This window comes from Phascolarctos cinereus, unplaced genomic scaffold (assembly GCF_003287225.1).
Source record: "Phascolarctos cinereus isolate Bilbo 61053 unplaced genomic scaffold, phaCin_HiC Scaffold_4;HRSCAF=312, whole genome shotgun sequence".
Lineage (NCBI taxonomy): Eukaryota > Metazoa > Chordata > Mammalia > Diprotodontia > Phascolarctidae > Phascolarctos > Phascolarctos cinereus.
The window spans coordinates 618,917,031-618,943,339 of NW_027555847.1; the positions used below are offsets into that span (position 1 = coordinate 618,917,031).

General features: G+C 39.5%; 1 protein-coding gene across 2 annotated transcripts in view; it reads left to right on the forward strand.

The window, feature by feature from the left end:
* Window positions 1–26,309, forward strand: part of COL14A1 (collagen type XIV alpha 1 chain) — a 246,208-nt gene that overhangs the window by 46,535 nt on the left and 173,364 nt on the right. For both annotated transcript variants that reach the window (XM_020964970.2, XM_020964971.2), the window contains 3 exons: window positions 20,432–20,587; window positions 22,072–22,191; window positions 24,275–24,439. In XM_020964970.2, coding sequence (XP_020820629.1) covers window positions 20,432–20,587; window positions 22,072–22,191; window positions 24,275–24,439 — 441 coding nt within the window. The remainder of the gene's footprint in view (window positions 1–20,431; window positions 20,588–22,071; window positions 22,192–24,274; window positions 24,440–26,309) is intronic.

Below are 26,309 nucleotides of genomic sequence, written 5' to 3' on the forward strand. Positions count from 1 at the left end.
GAGATGAAAGGGCACACCTGACAGGAGGCACAGCTGGTGCAAAGACATAGAGGTGGGAGATGGAGTTCTGTGGAAGGTGAACAGTTCTTAGGCCAGTGTGATGGAACAGAGTATATGAGAAAGAGTGATATGAATTTAGAATGGAAAGATAGGTGTAAGTCAGATTGGGTGGCTTTAGATGCCAAACATGAGTCTTTATTTTGTAGTTGTTTGGTTGTTTCAGTTGTGTGGCCCCATTTGGGGTTTTCTTGGCCAAGATACTGGAGCAGTTTGCCATTCCCTTCTCCAGCTCATTTTACAGATGAGAAAACTGAGGCAAACAGGGTTAACTTGCAAACGGGGTGACTTGCCCGGGGTCACACAGCTAGTAAGTGTTTGAGGCCAGATTTGAACTCAGGAAGATGAGTTTTCCTGACTCCAGGCTCAGCACTCTATCCACTGCCCTGAGTTTGTATTTTACCTAGGGCCAGCAGAGAGTCACTGAAGCTTCTTAAGCAAGGAAATAAGAGGGCCAACCCTGTGCATGTGGAATGTCAATTTGTGAACTGTGCGGAGGATGGATTGGAGTGGGGACAGACTGGAGGCAAGGAGACCGATTATTATTACCGGAGGCTCTTGCAGTAATCTAGAAAAGAGGGTGATTAGGACCTGAGCTACACGAGTTGTGGCATGAGTGGAGAGAACGGGAAGAATAGACTTAGGATTGACAAGACTTTGCAACTGATTGTATACAATCACAAAAATTCTTAACCCAGGTCTATGAACTTTAAAAAAAATTGACAATTTTATTTCATTATAATTGGTTTTTTTTTTATAATCTTACATATTTATCTTGTGCCTTAAAAACCTTATTCTTGGAAGGAGTCTATAGGCTTTGCCGGACTACCAAAAGTGTCCATGACACAAAAAGGTTAAGAACTCTTGATATAATGGACGAGTAAGAATGAAGAGTTGGACATGATTCTAAAGTCCTCCTATCCTTCTGTTTGACTTTTAGATTCTTTTTTTCTAGTCTTCCCCTCCCTTACTTTTTTTCTTATCATTATGACTGGGGTGAAGGGAGAAAAGGAAGGTTAAGGTGAGGAAGCATTGGTATATAGCACACTGCCTTGGGTAAATGCCCTGATCAGGCCTAAACATTTTGCAGATGGTGTAGCTGTCCAGGGAGCTTGTGTCGTGGGCACCCTTGGAGAGGGAGCTGGAAGGGGCCTGCCATATTTGTGTTTCCCAGGAGGCCTCACTGGTGCTTAATGCAGCCCTTGTTTTGAAATCTTCATATGCCCACCTAGGACCTTGCCTTAGGGATATGTCAGCTTTGAGGAATACATTGAACTACTGATGACCTCAGCTTCATGCCTAATGTCTGAATTATTTTTGTACAAGATACCATCAAGTGAGTGACTCAGATACCATCAAACATATTTCTCATTTTTAAAAAAGTTCAGTTTAAATGGAAAGATCTAAGATCCTCAGCTGAAATTTCTGCGTGGTTGAATAGTTGCATGCTTACTTGCCAACTACTGTACATATTCAGTAATCCAAAGCAAAACAAACTTATGAATAAAAGAAGTATTTGCCTTTGAGCATAATGCAATCCTAGCCCAGTTGTTCTCGTGAATGGGTGGCCTTTATTGTCCAAAATGAGCTTTCCTTTGTTGGTTCTGTTTTGCCCTGGAATGCAGTGTTTCCATTAAAGAAAAAAGATCTTAGTTTGATAGAAAAGAGTGACATAGGTCTCTCTGTGATTTCGGTAAACAAGATCATTTAATTTCTTTTCTTTGTAAAAATTGTCCAACTATATTTGAAGTGGGGTAAGAAGCCTAACTCAGATAACCTAATTTTCTGAAACACCGAGGGTAAGAGATTAATTTTTGTTATTCTTTTGACCTGTTTTGTATTTTTTTGCCTTTGAACTGTGATAAAAAGGAAGGTCTAATCAGAATTTAATAGTTGCTTTTTGGGGGATAACTACCACCTTCTCCCAGCTGAAGCCTAGTGTCACAGTGGGTAGATATAGAGGAAGACCCAGGTTCCAATCCTGCCTCTGATACTAAGCTTCTAGAATGTAAGCTCCTTGAGAGCAAAGGACTCTCTCATTTCTCTAAACTTTGTATTCTCCTAGTATCTTGAACAGGGGCCTACATAGGATATTTACTAAATAAATGTTGGTTGAATGAATAAATATACAGTGATACATTCTGGCTATCATTTAGTGAGGTGTAAAACAGGGATCCTGAGTTCTCATATGCTCACCTAAGGTGTTCTTTATCTTATCCAAGATTTCTTGTGCTGAACCCAAGTGAGATTCTCTAGCCACTGCTGCCCTTCATAAGATAAAAGCACACCAATTGTTTTGAGTCCTGGAACACTACAGTCTTCTCAGAGCATAGTAGGAAATAATAATGGGAAAAAATAAAAATAAAACAAAAAACAGTAATGGGAAACATCCACACTGAGAAAACAACGTGGATTAAAAAGCCTATATTGTTTAGGCTGAAACTGAGTTAGTCCACACATATCTTAGGCAGCTACCACAAATGGACAATGACCAGGGCCCAGAATTGGTTTGTAAAAATAGATCAAGATGGATCTCATGGAAGAAATTGTATAGACCTTTCAATAATGCCATATTGCTTACTGCCATAAAAACCTCATCTCTTGAATACTGATATTATTCCAATGATGCTGGCTGGCTGGGAATTATGGGGCAGTGCTGTCTCAGAAGCCGGAGGGCAATGGAAAGATGCATGGTGGATATAAACCTGCAGGCTGAAGCATGTTTCTAGTGGTAATGAGCTCATAAAGTGTTGAAGAGGTGTATGGAATAGAAAAAAGAGGGAGACTGGCTAGTCATACACTCATAATGAGAAGAAAGATAGATAACCCAAGTGCTTTGTTGGTCGCCTTGAGATATTAGGTGTGGTCTCGATAGAGGATTTGTTGGAAAGATATAGACAATTGCCCTGACATAGAAGGGTTGTGATCTGCATTGGAAAAGGGAGCAGGGTTTGTTTTGCAAACCTTAAAGCACTGTAAATGTTAGCTATTAATAATGCTTATTGATTAACTGACTTATATCTTCCTGACAACAACCCTGTAGAATTCAAGTAATATTATTCCCGTTTTACAAAAGTGAATTAACTGAAGCTCAAATGGGGTTAATATCTTAGCCTTGCTGATGAAAGTCACTGTTGGAGCTTGTACTGAAGCTAGGTCTTCTGACTTGGTGGAGATGGTAGAGATGACGATTTAGATGATTCAGTCTAGATGTTATTGGAGCAGAGGTTTTGCAAGCTTAGAGGATGGCTCTGGGGTCAGCTGCCAGATTGGCACCTTTGAGCATCACTTGAAAGATATTGGGAAGAAGGTGACAGAGTGACAGGACCAGGCCAAGAGCCTGGGCCTAGACAGTAGCTGTTCAGTGTTGGATGGTGATAGCCAGAGCTCCTCAGGGCAAGTGTGATTTAGAGTACGATGGAGAAACTAGCTTTTTGGACAGCCAACAAGGTCACCTGGGACCAGGCTGGGGCTCATTTCCTCCGACTATAAAAAAGCCTCTTGCTTAGGACTTGGATGACCAATTGGTTTGACCCCAACCACATAACTGCCCAGAGGCCTTCATTTGGGGCTCAGGACCTGAAAGCTTTCCCTATCCCAGCTCCCCAGACCCTGAATGGCCAGCACAGGAACTAGTTCTGGTGGAAGAATCTCCATGCTTTTCCTGTTCTCTGAGTCAAAGTGCACAGACAGGGCCATAGCAGAATAAAGGTTTTGTTCATTTAAAAAAAAGCAAACCATCATTTTCACTATGGCTTGGTTAATAATCTCCAGTAGAATTTTCACTTGTAGATAACTTGCCTCATGAACCTTTTTCAAGGTTTTAGTGACGGATAACAATCACTTGGGATTTCACAATCTATTCTACTTCTAGATAATGATTTTCTTACTGGACCTTGGTCAGCTACAGCAAAGGAGAAGAGTTTGGGGGCCAGGATCAGGGCTGTAAGTTCAGCTGCTTCGGATGGGACTGACAGACATAGTCAAGTGTAGGGACTATAATGGAATTGTAAGCAGATCCTTTATGTAAGCAGGCCAGGTTAAGGATAGATGGGAAGTCAAGGATAATTCTGAGAGCTCACATTTATATAGTGCTTTAAGGTTCTCAAAATACGTTACATGTTTAACTCATTTGATACTTATAACACCCCTTGGAGGTGGGGGCTATCATTGCCCTCATTTTTTTTTTGTTCAGTCATTTTTTCAGTCATATCTGACTCTTTATGACCCCTTTTGGGGTTTTCCTTGAGCCTCCGTTTCCTCAGCTGTAAAATGAGGGCAGTTAGGTGGCACAATGGATAGAGTGCCAGACCTGGAGTCAGAGAGTTCCAAGTTCAAATGTGACCTCATACTAGCTGTATGACCCTGGGTAGGTCACTTAACTCTGTCTCCATTTCTTCATTTGTAAAATGATCTGGCAAAGGAAATGGCAAATGACTCCCGTGTCTTTGCCAAGAAACTCTCATGGATAGAACTGAAGGAATTTCATATAATGAAATAAAAGGAAGATATGTTTTCTGTCCTCTGGGATTGTTGGCAGTATGCCAAATATCTAAAATACTTTTTACTTTAAAATTTGGACAAGAACACTTTAAAAATTGCAAGGTTGCTTTCATATGGAATTCATATTATACTTTTAAATGTCCCCACGATAGAGGATATGCATATGGGCAAGGTGGCTGATGGGAAGCTGGCCTAGGAAGGAAATGAAACATGGTTGGTTTATGTGCTGGCAAATGTTTCACAACTGATTCTCTGGGGAAGAAAAAATATACACAGCACATATTTTTAAGTTTAATTTGCATTATTAATATTTTCTCCATCACTTTTTTAAGATAGAAATGATCACCAAAACAGTAAATCAAGGCCTGATTTGTACCATTTGCGGACTTCTGAGGTGTGGGTGTTGAAAATTTAATTTAATTAAAAATTTAATCATGATGCAGTTCAACTAGCTCCAGCACACTGCTAGAGTCTGCCTAGATGAAGGGGGCCACAGAAGGCTCTTGCTAATCAAGATGGGGGAGGGGGAGGGCTATGGCAAACAGCCTATTTTCAGAATGAGACCCTAAGTTACTCCTAATTTCACAAAAGCAATAATCCACTTCTCTGGAATGGCACGGAGGAGTCATTGCTAGTAATCCTGATTGTCTCGGCAGGCATTCACAGTGCGTGGACCAAGTGTGCAGCACACCTGGCCCACATTCTAAGTTTGCGGTGCTTGGAGGCACACTGGCCCTGTGTTGTGCTGGTTCTGTTTCCTTCTGGTTGTTTGTTTGCTCAGTCCTGCATTTCACTTGGCTGAAGCCGTGAAGCTCTGGCTACTTTCGTGGGTCACCGGAGCATAAGGACAAATGGTGATTCTTAGAATGAAATCTGACATTAAGGGGTCTCAGAGTGAGCTTCAGGCACCCTTGATTGCCAGCGTTCCCTTTCTTCCTCCCCACCCCCAACATCACATCGTTCACGGAAATTCCTCTCCAAACAATTTTAAATTGTGGAACTTTTCATTTTGCTTCTGCCTTATTCCCTAAGAGAAAATGTTAGAGGTCATAAGGACTTTGGCTACGATAGAATCAAGGAAATGATTGCTGAGATGCTAGGCTGAAAGATTGGGGGAGGGATTAGTGAAACTTGCCAAAGGTTAAAGTTTTTGTTGAATGAGTTTGTATGTTTCCCAGGGGAGGGAAGGTGGATTTTTGTGTCTTCTAAGGTTTCAGAATATTGTAATTTATATGATTTATATGATTTCATGTGCGTAATTTATATGATTTCAGGAACCTAAAAAAGGCTGGGGTGTGCATGTTTGTATATGTATATGTGTGTATATATGTGTGTATATAGCCATATGTATATATAGTAATGTATATATGTTTAGCTCTATGTATATGTGCATATACATACACAGGCACATATATACACATATATGTATATACAGCTGTATGTTTATATAGTGACATATATGTTTATATATTTTAGCTCTCTATGTGTATGTGTATGCATGTACATAGATGCATATACACATGTGTATGCATATATACATATATACTATATGTATACATAATGATGTATGTATATTTATATATATTTAGCTCTCTCTATATCTATGTGTGTGTGTGTATGTACATATACTTGCATATATACACATACATTTAGCAAATATTTATTGAGCGCCAACTAGTGTGCATGCATATATACATATATAATATATATACACATAATGATGTGTATATATTTATATGTATTTAGCTCTCTCTATATGGATGTGTATGTACATATACAAGCATATATACACATACATGTAGCAAATATTTATTGGGCACCAGCTATGTGTGCATGCATATATACATATATAATATATATACACATAGTGATGTGTATGTATTTATATGTATTTAGCTCTCTCTATATGGATGTGTATGTACATATACAAGCATATATACACATACATTTAGCAAATATTTATTGAGCACCAGCTATGTGTTATCTACCCACCTGAGCAGAAAATTGTAATTGTGCTCTGAGGGCAAAGAGATAAAATTCCCATTACAGATCTCAGTCATCTGCTTGGTGTTGTGCCAAAGGACCACAACAAGGATGGGAGGAGTTCATGTTAACTCTTGTGTGGTGAAGCCTCTCTCATACCTGTCAGTAGAGAGAACTCTGTTTAAGACTTAGATAAGTCCTTGGGAGTAGCCTGAGGTATGTTGAGGATAAGTGACTTGCCTGGGGACATGCAGCTATTAAGAGTCAAAATTTGAATCCAGGTCCTCCTATCTGTAAAACAGCATTTTATCTATTATGTCATGCAGCATTGTGGAATGGTATAAAGAGTGTTGGTTTTGGAATCAGTGGTACTGGGTTCAAAACCTTCTGCTTACTAACTGGTTTTGAATTCAGCAAGCCATCTAAACTGTCTTCAGTTTCCTCATTTTAACCTAATCAAAAAACAGATATTTTTTAAGTACCTACCACGTGCCAGGCACCGATCTACTTTCAAAACTGAAGCTGTCCTTACCCTTGAGGAGCTTACATTGTGTTACAACCCATAAGTTTATTAAAAAGTTAAGTGTCAGGTAGTTCTTTGTGTGGGAGATGCTAGCAACTGTGGGTATCAGGAAAGGCCTTGTGTGATGTTTTAGCAGACCTTCACTGCTGAGGTCCCTTTTAGCTCCAAATCTGTGATCCTGTGAACTTAAAACTAATATTAGGTTAATGGACTGCTAGCCAGAGTTCATTGACCTTTACAGCTTGTAATTTCTCCCCAGTTATATCTATTCCATCCTGGTACTGAACAAGCAGACATAAATCTTAGTTTTGACAGAATTAAGTGAAAAAATCCTTGGTGGTTGGTTTTTTTTTCTTTCTTAGCACTTGAAGTTGTTCTTCAATGTTATTATTGTTTAGTCATTTCAGTCGTGTGCAACTCTTCCTGACCCCATTTGGGGTTTTCTTGACAGAGATACTGGAATGGTTTGCCATTTCCTTCTCTCGCTCATTTTACAGATGAGGCAACTGAGGCAAAGAGGGTTGAATGATTTGCCCAGCCTCACACAGCTAGTAAATGTCTGAGGCCAATTGTTATTATTTCAGTCTAAGACTTCCTAAAGAGTGCTGCAGATTATTGCAAAGACTTTTCATCTGATTTAGGATAATGAATCCATAGTGGGATCATTTAGGCATGCCTATACAGTGCTTCTTTATGTTTCATCCATGTCCTTCCCCCAAAGAAACTTCTATTGTATTTCTAGCCTCAACACCCAGCGGGCAGGCAGGTGGTGTCATTGTGCCAGATGCCTCAGCCTTAGGAGTTAACCTGGATTCAGGGCTTCTTTGTTGCTGAGAACTTTGCAAACAGGGAAAATGGAGCTCCATTATCCAAATAACTGTAAGCACCTACAATGACAAAAACCTACAATAAGCTAAGGATAAGGGACTGATACACTAAGTGAGATATAACTGTGGCTCATTGTTGGGAATTCTTTACTTTAGGCTTTTCAAAAACCAGGTGCCCAGGTTTTAGTTCAAATAGCTTAGTACAGGTTAGTATTTAATAATAAAAAATGGGAAATGTCCCTTTTCCCATACAAATTAAACTTTTTTTGGGGGGGGAACCCTCTACTTTTTAATATTGGAGAATGGTAGAAAAGAGCATTGTCAATTTTAAAATTAAGCAAATGTGCTCACATCTCCTTGTGATTAATGCCTTGAGTTTGTTACTTCAAAGCAGACATCAAGACTGAAAGAGTAATGGGTGGAAGGTGGGCACTCAAATGGGATGGATGTTAGATCAGGTGAACCTTTTGGTTCAATAATTCCACAAACATTTATTAAGTGCCTTCTATATACTAGATACCGTGCTGTGTGCTGGGAATGCAAAGATTGAAATGAAATCGTCTGTTCTTCAAAGTAGTTTACACTCTGCTCTACTGTGGGAGGGGAATGTAATATATCCAGGAGTAAGTAAATGCAAGGTCTATACCAAGTATTATTTACTAACTCTCTGTGCAACCTGGAGCAAATCACTTACCTTCTAGGGTCTGAAGTTCCCTCAGTTATAAAATGAGGGGCCAGTAAATATCTGAGGACAGATTTGAACTCAGGCCCTCCTAACTCCAGGGCCAGTACACTATTTACCGCTCAGCTGCCCTGGGTGAAAGGTAGAAATATATAATCAGTGTGGAAAGATGGGTTAAGTTCAGATTGTGAAGGTCTTTAAATGCCAAGCAGAGGAGTTTGTACTGGATCTGCAGAGTATAGGGAGCCCTAGGAGTCTATTGAGTAGGTGAGGAACATGGTCAAATTTGTCCTTCAGCAAAATCAGTTTGATGATTTCTCTGAGCTCTGATTTCCTCATTAGTAAAATGGTGATAATGATATGTGTACTATCTAACTCGGTATTATTATGAAGCCCGAATGAGATCATGTATGTAAAATGCTTTATAAATGTCAAAGCACTCTCATAAATAGAAGCCATTATGATTATCATGACCGTCCATACAATAAGCCTATAAAGCAGGCAGAATAAGCAAGAAATGAAGCTTCTAAATTACTAAGAAGCAATGTGGTGCAATAGACAGAGAACTGGACCTGGAATCAGAAAGACTTGAGTTCAAAATCCTGTCTCAGATTCTTAGTGATAGTGTCACCATAAGCCTCAGTTTCTTCATCTGTAAAATGGGGGGAGGATTGTATTGATGACCTGTAAGCTTCCTTCTAATGAATCTAAGATCCTATTGCATTTGAATAGTACATTACCATTTACAAAGGACTTTCCTGTCTAAGACTGTGAAGCAGGAGGTACAAATATTATTATCTTCATTTCACAGATGAGGAAACTATGAGGCTTAAAGATTTTAAATAATTCATTGAAAGACACATAGCCAGAGTAGCAGAGCTGGGGTTTACAGCTCTATCTTTTGCCTCCAAAACCAGCTTTCTTTTCCATTCTGCCTATACCCATTAAAATACTGGATATTGGACCAAGACTTTCCTTCCCAACCCAGACTAGGGAATTATCACCCATTATTTTTACTTGAACAGATAGTGTTAAGTGGTTTTTTTTCTAAACAGGCTACATTATGTATAAGATCTCTGGAAACATGTGTTGGTTGGTGGTGACCTCGTTTGTTTTGTGAATTCAGTTGTGCAGGAAGAGTGATTGACAATCCAAATACCCCAAAGCCAGATTCAACAAATATTTGGAGAGAGGCTGAGGAAGTGCACTGACACATATACATTCTTGTTAATGTTCTGCTGCTGTGGATGTTTTTCATCTTTTTCGCTTTTCATCTATCTCCCTGCTTCCCTGCCCTCAGCCATGAGTGAGTCGATGAGCCCAAAGGTTGATTGCCTTTGTGTGCTGTGAAGTTTGCAAAGGTATCTAGCACACTCTGGTATATTTGTGCAGATGAAGATGAATGTTGAATGGGATCCTGGCAGATAATCCACATGCCAGCAGTCTCTCTCTCACGCTTACTTCCAAGGACCGAATGCATCCACACAAATGCAGCCCCCTGACCCTGGTCCACCAGATCATGGCCTGACCAGCCTGCCCTGTCAGTGCAACTCTAAGTTGCCCTCACCCTTCCTTTGCCAGTGGTGGCTGCTGACCCTGGGGTGTTGGTGTAAAAAAATTCCAGCAGCGTGGGGAAGAATGCAAAGACAGCAGCACATGGGAGCCTGAGACATGTGGATGGGGAACAATGTTGCATACGATTAATTGTGTGGTTTTCTTGTGGGCTGGGCAGGAGGCTTGGGTTTCCCCAGCTGACTACTTACTATTATCAATGATTTGGCTCTGTGGTTTTATCAAGGACTAGTTCATTATAAATGCTGATCCTCTGGGAATTTGGTTATAATAATCACTTGAGTAGTGGTTTGTTATCTGCCCATATGTGAATATAATTTCATTCCTATGCTTCATTTAACCCATCCAGTTTTTCACTGAGACACTGGATGGTAGCCGGTATATTAGCGCACTCAGTTTTATATGTCATGCGTCCTTCCCTCTTTCTACATTTTCTATCACCTCTTGCTGCGGGAGGCATGCTCTAGAAAGGGTGTGACAAGCTAGAGCACTGTGGCTTCCTACCAGATCTTCCTGACAGCCTAGACCCAAGCTCGTACCCTGACCGCAGCTGCCCAGGATGTATTCTCTCCCTGTACTAGCATAAAAGCTCTTTGAGGGTGGGAAACGGCTTACTTTTGTAGGCCACCGTGTATCCTCAGCAGGTAGCGCGGCGCCTGGCGTATGGTATGTACTTAATATATACGTGTTGGCTGATTGATTCTTGGAGTCCCATTAAAGAAAAAGCAGTAGCTTGGGGAACATCAGTCAGTTTATAAAAAGGTGTATAATGCCGTTTATTATAAGACAGCTGAACTGAAGTGACTCTAAAATGGGCACACTATTAGTGGTAAGATTACAAGCTCCATTATTCTTTTGGTATGAGTACTCCCTCCAATGGGGTGACAAAGTGGACGGAGCACCGGGTTCAGAATCGGGAAGACTCATCTTCCTGAATTCAAAATTGGCTTCAGACACTTACAAGCTGTATGATCCTGGGCAAGTCACTTATCCTTGTTTGCCTCAGTTTCCTCATCTGTAAAACGAGCTGGAGAAGGAAATGGCAAATCATTCAAGTATCTTTGCCAAGAAAAGTCAGATATAACCACAAAGGGAGTCACAAAGAGTCAGACATGACTGAACAATATCTCCCTCCAATAAGGAGATTGCACTTTGGTAGATGGAGTTCTTTTCTTGCTGTGGTTGAAAAAATCCATCTCCCCTCAATGCCTTTACTTCCTCATTACCCACTGCTTCCTCAGTCCTTTGCAATCATGTCTTCATTCTTGCTACAGTTCTGAAAACAATGATGATCCAAGTGGGCAAATCTAATGGCCTTCTTCTTTTAGTCTTCATTTTCTTTTACTTTTGTGAAGTGTTTGGCACTGTTGACCAGTCCTTCCTCCCAGATACTCTCTCTACCCTAGATTTAAAGGATTCTCTAATACTCCTTTTATCAGTATAATCACTTCCTCTCTCTCTCCTTACTTGCTGTAGGTGTTCTCCAAGTTCTGTCCTTAGCTCTTTTCTGTCTTTACATTCTTTTATTTGCCAACCTTGTTCATCCCCACAAGCTTCAGCTACCCATTTCTATGCATATGACTCCTAAACATGTATTTCCAGTCCTGACACCTTTTCTCAGTTCCAGACCTACCCCCAACTGCCTTCAGGTCATCTTTACTGGATGTCTTACCAGCACCTCAAACTTGACATGTCTAAAACTGACATCATTATCTTTTCCCCTAAACTTTCTTCTTTTGATCTCACTATTTTTGCCTGAATTTCTGTCATTCAGTCACTATCTCAGGTTCTTAACCTTAGTGTTATCTTTGACTCTTTCCTCTCTTTCATCTCTCATATCCAATCAGTTTCCATGCCGTGACTATTTCACCTGTGTAATATTGCCTAGGGCAGCTAGGGGATATGGGCCTGGAGTCAAGAAGACTCCTCTTCCTGAGTTCAAATCTGGTCTCAAACCCTTACTAGCTATGTGATCCTAGGCAAGTCACTTAACCTAGTTTGTCTCAGTTCCTCATCTGTAAAATGATCTGGAGAAGAAAATGGCAAACCACTTCAATATCCTTGCCAAGAAAACCCCAACGGGGTCACGAAGAGTTGGACAAGACTGAAAAATGGCTCAGCTCAATAATATCTCCTAGGTGGCCTCCCTTTGCTATCTCCACAGTAACCATGTTAATGATGGTCCCCATTACAACCCTCTTGGACTATTGTGAAATAGAAATTCAACTAATGGGTCTTTTTTTCCTTTCTCTATCATCATTCTAATTCATCCATTAGTGCCTGAAGGAAGTGATGAAAAAGTGTGTTTTCTCTGGAAATCAAATCTTTGGTTTAAGGAGTTCTTAACTGAGTGTTTGTGGACTTGTTTTTTTTTTAATATTTTGATAACTGCATTTAAATGTAATTGTTTTGATTTATAAATCCTATGTAGTTTATGTATTTAAAAACATTATTTTGAAAAGGAGTCCATAGGCTTCATCAGACTCACCAAGGAGTCCATGATACAAAAAAAGCTAAGAACCTCTGTATGGCTTCATATTTATTTAATTTCTGTAGTGTACAGGAGATTAGGGATATGAGGCGATTGAGGGGGGATTTTTTTTTCTTTGTTTGTTTGATGTAGTTATAAGATGCTTACTTGTTTAGAAGAACTGTCCATGGTAATGGAGTGACCTGCTACCCACTTCTTCCTCAGGCTCCACCTTTGAAGATGTATTTAAGGATGCCTAGGAATCTTGACCCACCCATTTGAATCACTGGGGGTTGCAATAATTGCCAACCCTCTGTTTGACATTCAAAGCTTTCCTACATTTTCAGTCTTCTTATACTTTACTCCCCTTCAAATAGTTTAGGATCCAGCTACGCTGTCCTACATGCTATTCCTCACACATGGCAATCCTTGTCCTAATTCCATGCCTTTGTACAGGCTGTCCCTTGTCCTTGGAATTCTCTGCCCCCTCATCTTTACCCCTTCCTTCCTTCCTTCCTTCCTTCCTTCCTTCCTTCCTTCCTTCCTTCCTTCCTTCCTTCCTTCCTTCCTTCCTTCCTTCCTTCCTTCCTTCCTTCCTTCCTTCTATCCCACCTTCTGCAGGAGGACTTTCTTGCTTGCCTCTGCTGTCAGTGCCTTTCCACTAAGATTATTTTTTATTTATAATATATACATACATATGTATGTATATCTACAGTTATATCTTGAATATTCCCAGTTAGTTGATGTTGCCTCCCCTATTAGGATGTCTACTCATTGGGGGCAGGGACTGTTTTTGCCTTTCATTGTATCCCTAGGACTTAGCACAGTGTTCAATATGTAGAAAGTGCTTGATGATGTCTGTTGACTGACTGACACCTAGCTTTTAGGCATTCAGTTGGGCCCTCTCCACAGCCGGTTCAGAGCTTGACCTCTGCTAGCTAGAGGCTCTGGAATATTATTTATGGACAGAATGGAAGAGAACCAGCTGCCGGCTTCGAGGGGATTATGACAAGGATGAACTAAGCTCAATCCCTAGAAACTGACAGGGGTGACTCTGATTCTGTGCAGCCTCTGAGACAAACTCCCTGGGAGTCTGGCTGCATAGCAAGTACACTGGAAAAAAAAATCGTCATTTAGTGAGTGAATAGCTTCCTGTGTTGGGTTGAACTGTGGGTACCCATCAGGCCAGCTGATGCCAGGCCACAAAATTGGAATCATTTCTGGCCTCTCATCCCATGTGAAAATGTGCAGCTAACTCTGCAATCCATTAGACATCTTCTAGGCCAAGTCTAATCCTATAAGCACAATTTTACATTTGCATGAGTGTTTATAGCTTCTTTACATTGTCTTCTGTGCTCCCTGTGACAACTGTCAGAGATAGGGAGGTCTGTTATGTGATTTTTTAACAGATAAGGAAATTGAGGTTCAGACAGCTAGAGTCACTATACTATGGACAACATATTTAGGGTGCAGAAGAACCAGCATTGGCACCCAGGTCTTATGACTCCCAGTATAGTGAGTTTGTTATGCAATGAAAAAGAAAGATATTTCATTTTCTGATTTATATATTTATTTAACAAAACAGACTTGGTATTTGTGATCTGCACTTTGTGTGGATCAGGCTACACATGGACTATTACAGGGTTTGGCAAGCTATGGCCTGTGGGTCAAATCTGGCCTGCCTTTTGTTTTTTTTTATACCCTGCAAGTTAAGAATGTAAGCTCATGGGCTGCACAAAAACAGACATTTGGCCAGTGGGCTGCAATTTTGTGTTTGCATTTGTTGTTTTATTTGGGTGCCACATTTTAAGAGAAATCCTGAGAAACTAGAATGCATCCAGGGGTCAGGGTCTGGGGCAAACACGATGGTGACGAATCTGGAAACCATGCTGTATGAGGAAGAATTGAAGCAATTGGGGACATTTTAGCCTCAAAATTAAAGAGAGATATGACAGTTCCCTCCAAATACTTGAAAGCCTGTCATGTAGTTGAGATAATAGACTTATTTTTATGCTGTTCCAAAAGGCAGAACTACGATTTTTGGGTGGAAGTTATTTCAAAGCTACTTTTGGCTTAATATCAGGAAGAACTTCCTAATGATCAGAATTGTTCAAACTGGAATAGTCTGCCTTGTGCAGTCATGCACTCCAAGTTACTGTTTGATCAGATCCAGCTGTTTACATGTACATTCTTTTACAATACTTGCCATCCAAGAGTTGCATCTCTCAAATAGAAGTTGGATGACCATCTGTCTGGGATCTCTTAGAGGATCTCTGGGTAAGAAGTTGGATTAGAGAATCTCTAAGGACCATCCCAGTGTTAAGTTCTTTAATTTTGTAAAACTCCGCAGTGATTGAGATAAACTCATCTGCTAGATGAATAGAACAAATAGATCTGTCCAAGCTGATGTTATTCCATAAATGACAAAATAGTCCTTTTCTATTCTCTAACGACCCCATCCTTCATCTTTCCATCTCTACCTGTTTTATGGGATTACCCAAGGTCCTCTCAGTAGTAGCAATGTGACATTTCTATTGAAATGCTTTACAAGGGCAAGTTTCAGATGTGTCTACCATGAGTTTAGAATTTGAAAAAAAATAACATATAGAAAACTGAGTTTAATTCACCTAGAGGCAGTTTAAGTAAAATAATATTCTGTGATAATTCCTTCAAATGTCTGAGTTATTGAATTAAATCCTTGCCTATTTAGCCCTTTTCTTAGTTTCATAGGAAAAAAAGAAAAGATCGGACTGATAAAGAAAGCTTAACAACATTTGTGTCAATGCCATCATGAGGTTTTCTGGAAAAGTGGAGTTTGATCATAGTCAGTAAATGATTGTTTTTCATTCAGTTCCAATTTCAAGTCATAGTAAATATCAGTGAACACAAGCAAGTCTAGTATAGCCAAGTCTGATTACTAGATGTCTTCAGATACTTTAAGCTGATTGGGTGTCTGGATAGCAAGAAAGATTACATCTAATGAGGAAGTGGGATTTATTTTTTTATGTATCAAAGTGGGCCTGTAACTTGTTTGGTAGTTCAAAAAGTCTTTCTTGGAAAAGAGCAACTATTGCTTCCCTTTATTTAAAAATGGTAATGCTATAGTCAAAACTGTTCCATAGAAGGGATTTTTTTGGTTTTTTCTTAAGGAATCCAGGTGGATAATGCTGGACTTGGAGTCAGGAAGACCTGAGTTCAAATCTAGCTTCAGACATTTGCTAACTGTGTGATGCTGGGCAGTCACTTAACCTTTCAGTGACTCAGTTTCCTCATCTGTAAAATGGGGATAATAACTCCTTATCTCCTAGGATTGTTGCGAGGATCAAATGAGACAATACTTGTAAATCACTTTGTAAATACTGTATAACTATTATTACTAGTAGTAGTAGTAGTAGTAGTAGTAGTAGTAGTAGTAGTAGTAGTAGTAGTAGTAGTAGTAGTATTTTACATTAGCAAGAGTGATTTCTTAAGTTTGAATGCTGTTAAGTAAATAGATGAGAGGAATCATGTTGTACTGGATAGAGAGCCAGACTTAGAGTCAAGAAAGACCCAGTTTTGAGTCCCAACCTGAGTTCATTATCTCTTCTGCCCCTGACATATACTGACTGTGAGATTCTGGGCAAGTCACTTAACTTTCCAGCCTCCAAGGCAACTCTCTGAGGATATGTTTCAGAGTAGTTGCCACTGTTTTGGTAATTATTTCTCCTAGAGTTCCCAGCATCATAAAAATATATAGACATACTGTAGTTTAAAGTGTAGTGGAAAGAATACTGGATAAGGTATTTCAGAGTTGGAAGGCTTTGGTGGGCATCTAGTCTAATCCATACCAGAAAAATAATCTCTTCTATGTTGTACCTGTCAAGTAATGATCTTTGTTGTACTCAGTTGTGTCTGACTCTTTGTGACCCCATTTGGTGTTTTCTTGGCAAAGATACTGGAGTGGTTTGCCATTTCCTTCTCCAGCTCATTTTACAGATGAAGAAACTGAGGCAGACAGGGTTAAGTGACTTGCCCAGAGTCACATACTAAGTGTCTGAGGCCAGATTTGAACTCAGGAATACGAGTTTTCTCGATTCTAAGCCCCAGTGCTGTATCCACTGTGCCATCTAGCTGCCCCAACTAGTTATCTAAGCTTTGCCAAAAGACCTTCAGTAGTGATGGTCACACCTCAAATGGGGCTATTTTTAATACTGGCCCATATTCTTCTCCCATATAAACTTCTGACATTTGTCCTTAAGCACAAGACCCTTGGGTGCAAGTTGAATCCAAATATCAATTACTGGCCTAAAGTTTTTAGCTTTTATTTTTTTTTCCATTTTATTAATTAATTTATTTTTAGCTTTCAACAATCACTTCATAAGCTTTTGAGTTTTAAATTTTTCTCCCCTATTCTCCCCCCTCCTTCCACAAGATGGCATGCAATCTGTTACAGACTCTACATATGCATTCCTATTTAATATATTTTCACATTAGTCATAGTGTAAGGAATAATTAGAACCAATAGGAGAAACCATAAAAAAGAGGAAACAAAATAAAACAGAAGAAAAAAAAAAGAGCAAATAGTATGCTTCGATCTGCATTCAAACTCCATAGTTTTTTCTATCATGAGACTTTTGGAGATGTCTCAGATCCTTGCATTGCTGAGAAGAGTTAAGTCTATCAAGGTCAGTCATCACACAGTGTGGCTGTTACTGTGTGCAGTGTTTTCCTGGTTCTGCTGACTTCACTCAGCATCAGTCCAAACAAATCTTTCCAGGTTTTTCTGAAGTCTGCCTGCTCATCATTTCTTATAGCACAATAGTATTTCATTACATTCATATACCACAACTTGTTCAGCCATTCCCCAGTTGATGGGCATCTTCTCAATTTCCAATTCTTTGCCACCACAGAAAGAGCTGCTATAAATATTTTTGTACATGTGGGTACTTTTCCCATTTGTGGGATCACTTTGGGATACAGCCCTAGAAATGCTATTGCTGGGTCAAAGAGTATCCACATTTTTATAGCCTTTTGGACATAGTTCCGAATCGCTCTCCAAAATGGTTGGATCATTTCACAATTCCACCAACAATACATTAGTGTTCCAATTTTCCCACATCTTCTCCAACATTTATCATTTTTTTTTTTGTCATGTTGGTCAATCTGATATGGCCTAAAGTTTTTAAAGTAATGAGGCCTAGATCTAGTCACCTGTCATTAGGAAGAGCCTTGTCCATGTATGTATACATAGTACTTGGAAAGATTGTGGGGCCATCTCCAGTTGTCCTGATCTATATCTTACCACTGGACCCAGATGGCTCTGGAGGAGAAGGTAAGGCTGGTGACCCTTTCTCACTCAAATCAAAGTCAATTGCAAGTCATGTTGCCAACTCCCTGATGTCATGGTACTCTTTGAGAACAAAGGACAAATGCAACAACTTAGAAATATTACCTGGGTCTGGAAATTTACCTGCCAGTAGGACAGACCAGACTGTTGTTGTCGAGGCAAACCATATAAGTACTATGAAAAACAGAACTGCATTTTCAGGAAATACTACTAGTAACAACTGACTTCATATAGCACTTTAAAGTTTGAAGAGCATTTGACATCTTTATCTCATTTGAGCCTCGTGACAACTCTGTGGGGTAGTTACTAATTAAGTATTATTATGCCCATTTTACAGATGAGCAAATCGAGGCCAGGAGCAGGTAAATGTCTTGTCCATAGTCACACAGCTATAAATGTCTGAGGCCAGATTTGAGTTTGGGTCTTCTTGATTCAAGGCCCAGTACTCTTATCCACTGTGCCACTTAGCTGCTTCTGGGTCACAAGTTCGTAGGAGTGGAAGCTTGAGTTCTGGTTGGACGTGGAAAATGAATAACCTGAAAGCTATCCATAGCTTTTTGAGAAATGATAAAAGCTATTTTATCCCCAAAGTGAAATAAAATGAGGAGAATTTGGGCTCTTGAAGAGTCATCTCATTTAATTACTCACACTACACTGCCCAATGTAGGCTACATCAGAAAATCAAGCTGACTTTCATTTGATGACTTCTTACAGTCTTCCATTGGGAAAAATGTTCCTTGAGTAATAAAATGGGATTGTGTCTGTGCTGATGCCTGCAGTATTTGGGGGGACAAAAGGAATGCTAGAATTTGATCTATAGTTGGGTTCGATTTCTGGGTCCCAGTAGGACATCTTAGGCATTGCAGGCAGGTTCCAGTTTTCTATAAGGAAGCTTCAGATAGAGGCTTTTTGTCAGCCAACAACTTATCTTCATTGTGACTGACTAGATTTGGGATACTTCTGGCTCTCCCTTGAATCCCTTCTTCCGGCTGGTTCTAATTTGTCTAGCCAAACCCATCAGTGAGTTAGGGGGGTGTCAAATGGGTGGATGAGAACAATTTGTTCCAATGGCCATGAAGGCAACTGCAGCGGGTGCTGTCGAGCGCTTAGAGCTTGGTCAGATGTCCAAGATGCCGAGGTCATCCACTGCGTCTAGCCATTGCTAGTCTTGCCGCTGGACTTCAATGACTCTAGAAAAGATTGAGGCTGATGACTTTGTGCAAATCTGCCTCACTTAAATCTAATTCATATGGAAGTCAAGACATTGCCCATGATATCATTGGTCGTCTTCAAAAACAAAGGAGAAACAACAAACTTAGTTTTTGTGCTATGGATCGAGGTGCTTAATTTGTATAGAGAAACCAGAAAGAAGGATCCTGATGTACCAAGTATATATAGAGCTGATCTGAAAAATGCTGAAATTCCTTTGGCAAAATGCTGTCTGCTTGATATAGAGATGAATCTATTTGACTGCTCATCTATTTGAATATTTAAATCATTCTAGCATCAGAATTTTATTATTATATAGACAAGCCAATCAAGTGGATTTGAGTTTGGAAATGGTTATATATCTCATGGTACTGCTATAAACTCCATCCATTTTCAGTATAGTCTAGATTCCACCCTCAGCCCTTTTTTTACTATTTTTGTTTCAGTCTCTTCAAAACCAAACACTTGGACCTGTTCTTTCACCAAACACTTGCATCTATTCTTTCCTTGAATTCATGAAATCCACATTTCCCTCCTGGTGTTTCTTCCCTCCAACACAAACTCTGAATGCAAGAATTCAGACTGCTTACTGGAAATCTTCTGATCTTAATTTGCCTTTACCCCACCCCTAGACATTACCTAGATCTTTTCCTGGACAGAGTCTGCAGGACAAAGCCCAAAATTGTATCACAGAAGACAGACACCATGTTCTAGAATAGTTGAAAGCAAGGTGTAAGTTGCCAGGGTGGTTTGAAGCTGCCAGTATTTTTCTAAAGTATTTCCAGACTCCTGGCTTTATTCTCTAATCATTTTTGTGATTTTCTCTTAGCAAAATGAATTTAGGGCAACTAGGTGGCACAGTGCATAGGGTCCTGAGGCTGAGTCAAGAAGACTCCTCTTCCTGAGTTCTATTCTGGCCTCAGACACTTACTAGCTATATGACCCTGGGCAAGTCACTTAACCCTATTTGCCTCATTTTTGGCTTTTGTAAAATGAGCTAGAGAAGGAAATGGCAAACTACTCCAGGATTTCTGCCAAGAAACCCAAATGGGGTCATGGAGAGTTGAACATGATTGACAAATGACTTAACAAACAACAACAAAAATGAGTTCAAGAGAATGGTCATAAAAAATCTGGCAACGTTCCTTTAAGGAGATTCGGACTGGACTCTTAGTTCTAAGCTGTGGAAAGTGAACCTGAAGGAAATTAAAATAGTCACTGGTGTGTATTTCCCCTCAACTAATAGATCGCACTTTATTCCCCGTACTTTTATTTACAGAAGACAAATTTGTATGCAAAACACCAGCCACTGCTGATATTGTGATCCTGGTAGATGGCTCATGGAGCATTGGGAGATTCAACTTCAGACTGGTTCGCCTTTTCTTGGAAAATTTGGTGACGGCCTTCGACGTGGGAGAAAATAAAACTCGGATAGGTAATGTTTATGGTTTTACTGGTATCAGTGACAATAAATTCAATGTAAAACTCTTCAATATTTAGGCATTACAGATATAGTGAAGACCCCTTTTTACAGTAGCTTGTAATATATGCTGCCACTTTTGAACGGGTGGTTGTTAACTGGTTGCCTAATATGGCACTTTTACTATACCACAACTAATGATAGAGGCTTCTTGGTCTTTTTCATTCAATGACTCTTTAAAGAAAGTTAAATCATAAGCATTTACAAGATGAAAGGGTAAACATGGAGTCTTACTTAGGCTTGCCCATGTCAATACTTCAGGGATCTATGATTTCACTGGTACAGATGCTCTCTCCATTGAGATAGATTGCAACCTCTTTAAGCTTTATTAGGTGGTCCTTGGAGGCTCCCGTGGTAGAAAAATAATCACTCTGAGACCAGGTTGGGGATGAACTTCTCCAGATTTAGCTAGACCAGTCTTTGCAAAGGCAATCTTTCTATCTTCCCTGCCTGCTATGGTCTTTGAGAAATCTAGTATCACTTCCGAATCTCAAGGACATTGATGGAGGCAAAATTTGCTTCATTGTATTTAGAATCCATAGGTGGTATGTCCTAGGCCACTGGCCTAGGAGTCAGGAAGACCTGGATTTCAAGTACCATCTCTCTGGCTCTGTGGCTCTAGGCAAGGCACTTAATTTCTCAGAGCCCCAACTAGCTTTTAAGACTGTAGATTAAAGAGTTGCAGATCTACTTTGGGAGAGGAAGCTTCCTCTATACCAATGAAATCACATATTCTGACCTTCCTCTCCCCCCTCTAATTTTTTTTTAGAATAAATAACATTACTAACTTCATTTTTTAAATATAGAATTATAATCATCAAGCATTCAAAATGCAGTCCTCTATTTTTTAAAAGCTTAAAATTATACTGTGTAATAAAAATTAATGAACTTATTCTTTTACAATTATAAAATTATAGTTAGTTGAATAATCAATCCTTCATCATTTGGGGTTAGGGATGGAAGGCCTGTGAGAAATCAAATCCTCCCAAATGTGGAATTAAGAAAATTGGACACAATTTCAGTCCAAGAGAAGTTTTGCCAAATTAAGGCTGGCCAACAAAGATGCCGGAAACCTTTGAACAATGTATTAATTTCATCTTGTAACTCATGATTTAACTTCTTTAAAGAGTCATTGAATGAAGTTATTCCTTTGGGAAGTGAAAATGCAAATTCTAGTCATTTTGTCTGTGTACAAATTAAGTAAATCATATCATCAGTTATGAATTGGTTTCCCACTTTGGCCAGAAAATATGAATTTTCTTAGCAGATGGGTATGGACTGGTTATATAGTTTGATGGGATTCTTTTCTATGAAAAACACATCCAGTTAGTTCTTCAAAGAAATGAATTCCAGGAAACATTTGTTTAGAGAAATCTAATAACCACAGCTTAGTGACAAGTTCAACTGTTGCCATGGGCATCTTCCTGTGTCTTTGTTAGGCCTTGCACAATACAGTGGTGACCCTCGGATCGAATGGCATCTGAATACCTTCAGCACCAAGGATGCAGTGATTGATGCTGTCCGGAATCTACCATACAAGGGAGGAAACACCTTAACAGGTATTTCTTTGTGTGCTGTTCCCAATCTTGCAGCTCTGCTTCTCCTAGATAGTCCTTCCATTTCTCTGTACTGCTACTTAGTAGAAATCTGTTTAACATGTTTCAACTAATCTATTACTAAAAATACTTGGGTTTCTTCTTTCCCAAATTATAACATCAGGAGGCAAAACTGGGAAATTTCTTCCTTCTTCCCAGCAAAAACAAAACAAAACAAAACAAAACAAAAACACAACTGGAGTCCCAAAGAGACTGCACTAGGCCAAAGGGAAATAAAGGTAATATTTTGACCTGCCAATCTCAGGTAGTATGCTTGAATCTCATACTTTATGCAGTTTATCCATCTTGCCCCACATTTTAAATTCCTTAAAAAATTTAGTATAGGGGCAGCTAGGTGGCGCAGTGGATAGAGCACCAGCCCTGAAGTCAGGAGGATCTGAGTTCAAATCCAGCCTCACACCAAACACTTGACACTTACTAGCTGTGTGACTCTGAGCAAACTTAACCCCAATTGCTTAAAAAAAAAAAGTTAGTATGACACCTCTGTCCCCAGTGAAAAGTAATTCCTGTCACATCTCCAAAGACATGGTTATTACTTTTTATTTTTTCAGCCAATTCTTTTTTTAAATTAATTAATTAGTTTATTTTTAGTTTTCAACATTCACTTCCACAAGTTTTTCAGCCAATTCTTAATGGGAAAATGGTTCTGTAGACTGAGGTTAGTGAGAAAAGTAATATAGGAAGTTTTCTTATATCCATTTTTGATGGTAGGTAGAAGCTATTTTTTCCATCGAAAGTCAATGTGTAAAATGTGAATGAAAAGAAAATGTAAAAGAAGCCAAATTCTGAGTAATTATAAGGATCCATCTTTGTCCCAGAGAAAGGCTAATGAAATATAACCATCTCCTTTCAACAGAGACAGAAGTTTACAGGTGTAGACCTCTGCAAACACTGTTAGACGTGGATGGTTATTGTGTTGATTGGATTTACATAACTATTTTTCTTTGTTACAAGAGAAGATTTAAGTCCTATTGGAGGGGGGTGGTGTGTTATATCTGGATGGAACTGGCAGCTGGTGTTGTGGATAGGCTAGAGTCTAGACTTAGAGTCAGGAAGACTTGGTTTTGAATCTGTGCCTCAGATACTGACTAGCTGTGTGGCCTTGTTCTGGATTTCAGTTTCTTTATCTTTAATAAGAAGAAATTGGACTCAATTAACTCCAAGGTCCCTTCCAGCTCTAAATCTGTGGTTCTACGACTGCAGGATAAAACAAAATTCATCAATAAAACTTATTTATTTTAAAGGCAACAAAACATTCTCCGACTCAAACAAAATGCATATGGTGATTGGCTTTAAAGGATGAGGTGCTGTTGAAATCACAGTTTTTGAGAAGGAATTTGTTGACATTTTCATTAGCCCACTAAAAATCATTTAGTGCTTCTGTGGCAGGCCTGGTTTTCCTGGCTGGAAAGTGATAAAGGGGAATGGCAACAGACCCAGTTATCATGTAGCATTTTAATGGATGTTTCCCCCATAATCCTTTGCTTTAAATGGAGAATCATCATGGAGCTGCTATTGCTGAAATCGTTATTCTGGCTACTTTTTAGGCTAAGTCCTAAAGGACTCAGCCTCCTTGGGTATGAGAGCCAGGGTCCATAGACCATCTTGTCCAAACTCTTTATAAAGAGCAGTCCTTAAAATAATGCAGTGTTTTACTTTTCTTATTCTTTACATTGGTGTGGACTTGAATTTCTTCCCTTGTATTTGAGCTATCAAGCCTAAGGTTTTTTTGGTTTTTTTTTTTTGGTTTTGGCTAGGCAATGGGGTTAAGTGACTTGCCCAAGGTCACACAGCTAGTAAGTGTTACGTGTCTGAGGCTGGATTTGAACTCAGGTCCTCCTGAATCCAGGGCCGGTGCTGTATCCACTGCGCCACCTAGCGCCCCCTGAAGGTTTTTAAAATGAGTTTTTGCCTATTGTGAACATGTTATTTCAAATCCATAAGCTATCTTGCATCTTGAGGTTAGATTTTACAGATTAGAAAGACTGTTTTGTTAGTAACTGTTATTTAATTTTTACACTTCCAGGTCTCGCCTTGAATTACATTTTTGAAAATAGTTTTAAACCAGAAGCAGGATCAAGAACTGGAGTATCCAAAATTGGCATCTTGATCACAGATGGAAAATCTCAAGATGATATTATCCCCCCATCAAGAACTCTCCGTGAATCTGGGGTTGAACTCTTTGCAATTGGTAAGTATTGCCTTATTGCTCTGTTTCAGCAGTAGCCAGCAGACAGATAATCGTCTTTTTTCTGGATGTAGTGAAACAACCATCAGAATTCAACTCTGAAGATCTGGATTCTTTTTTCTGCCTCTGCTACCAACTTGCTGTGTAAGCACTTGCCCATGATTTAACCTATTTTATCTCAGTTTTCCCACCTGTCAAAAAGAGGTAGTAACAGCCTTATATACTTCACAGGGTTGGTGGGAGGACAAGATGGATCAAGTAGAAGCATTTGGAAAAGTGTCAAGTGCTATGCAGATATGGATATTGGTTTTAATCACCTTTTAATCAAATAGATCCACAGGTGGCCCTGTGGATAGAGCGCCAGACTTGGCGTCAGTAAGACTTGAGTTCCAATCCAGCCTCAGACATTTACTAGCTATGTGACCCTGGGCAAATCACTTAACCTCTGTTTTCTCAAATGTAAAATAAGGATAATCATAGCACCCACCTCATAGGGTTGTTGTAAGAACCAAAGGAGATAATAATAATAGTAATAATTATGAAGTGCTTTCTGCATGCTAGACGCTTTCCAATTACTATCTCATTTGATCCTCACAACCACCCTGGGAGGTGGGTGCTATCATTATCCCTATTTTACAGATGAGGAAATTAAGACAAATGGAGGTTAACTTGCCCAGGGTCACACAGCTAGTGAGTTTCTAAGGCTGGATGGGAACTCAGGTCTTACTGACTCCAAGTCTGGCACTCTATCCACTGTGCCACCTAGCTGCTGTATGTAATATTTGTAATGTACTTTGCAAACCTTAAAGTGCTATATAAATGATAGCTATTACTATGATTATGATTATGAATGCCCTATCTGCATATTACCCATTTGCTGATAGAGGTATTTGGAAGAAAATTAGGAAAAAAAATTCCCAAGGAGATATAGCTACAGAGTCTGGGAGAGATTCTGGGGGATAATGGCCAGCTTGATGAGGGGCACAGGAGACCATGCCTTAAGACTATTGGTTGAAGGACAGCTTTAAAAATAGCACCCTGAATTTGTTGTATTTTTCAAGGGAGAGGCAAACTTTACATGGCACAGGCTCACGATTGTGAATGAAATCTTCATTTTCCATTCTGCATTATCTATGGTAATACTCATCTGCTTTGGTTTTGTTAAATTCAAAATATAAAAAATTTTAAAGAGTATTATTTGAAAGAACTGGGAATAAAATGCAGTATATCAACATATTTTTAAAAATTAAGAAAGAACTGAAGATTTTTAGCCTGGAGAAGAGAAGACTAAGGGAGGTGGGGAGTTTTTTTCAAGCGTGTGAAGGATCTCATATAGGAGGTTTTAGATTTATTGGCCCCAAAGAACTAGTGAATCCAAGTAGCAGAGGCAGATTTTGGATGGATTTAAGAAGAAAAAAAAACCTTCCTAGCAATGAAAACTGTCCAAAAGAAAAATGGGAATCCTCAGGAGGTAATGTGTCTCCTGCACCATTGGAAGTCTTCAGACAGACGATGGATTGTCTGGGGTGCATACAGGGGATTCCTGTTCAAGTCCTGTTTAGAATAGATGAACTTGAAGGTCCCGCTCAACTGAGGTTCTGTGATTCAATGGCTGTTTGTAGGGAACGCAGGTAGCAGTATTGTTTTGTATTAGAGGGAAACCATAATTTATTGTTTCCCTCCTATTAAAGAAAGTATGTGTGGCATAGGATCAGGATGACTGCCAACTCTTTCGAGGCTATTGCATTCCCATGACTGATTATGCTTATAAAAATTCTTTGCCAGTGAGTAGGGCTTCTAGATTTTCATTGAAAAAAGCCCAAGTCCCAGTCAGCAGCCAGCTAGATACTGAAATACTGTGAAGCATCCTTTA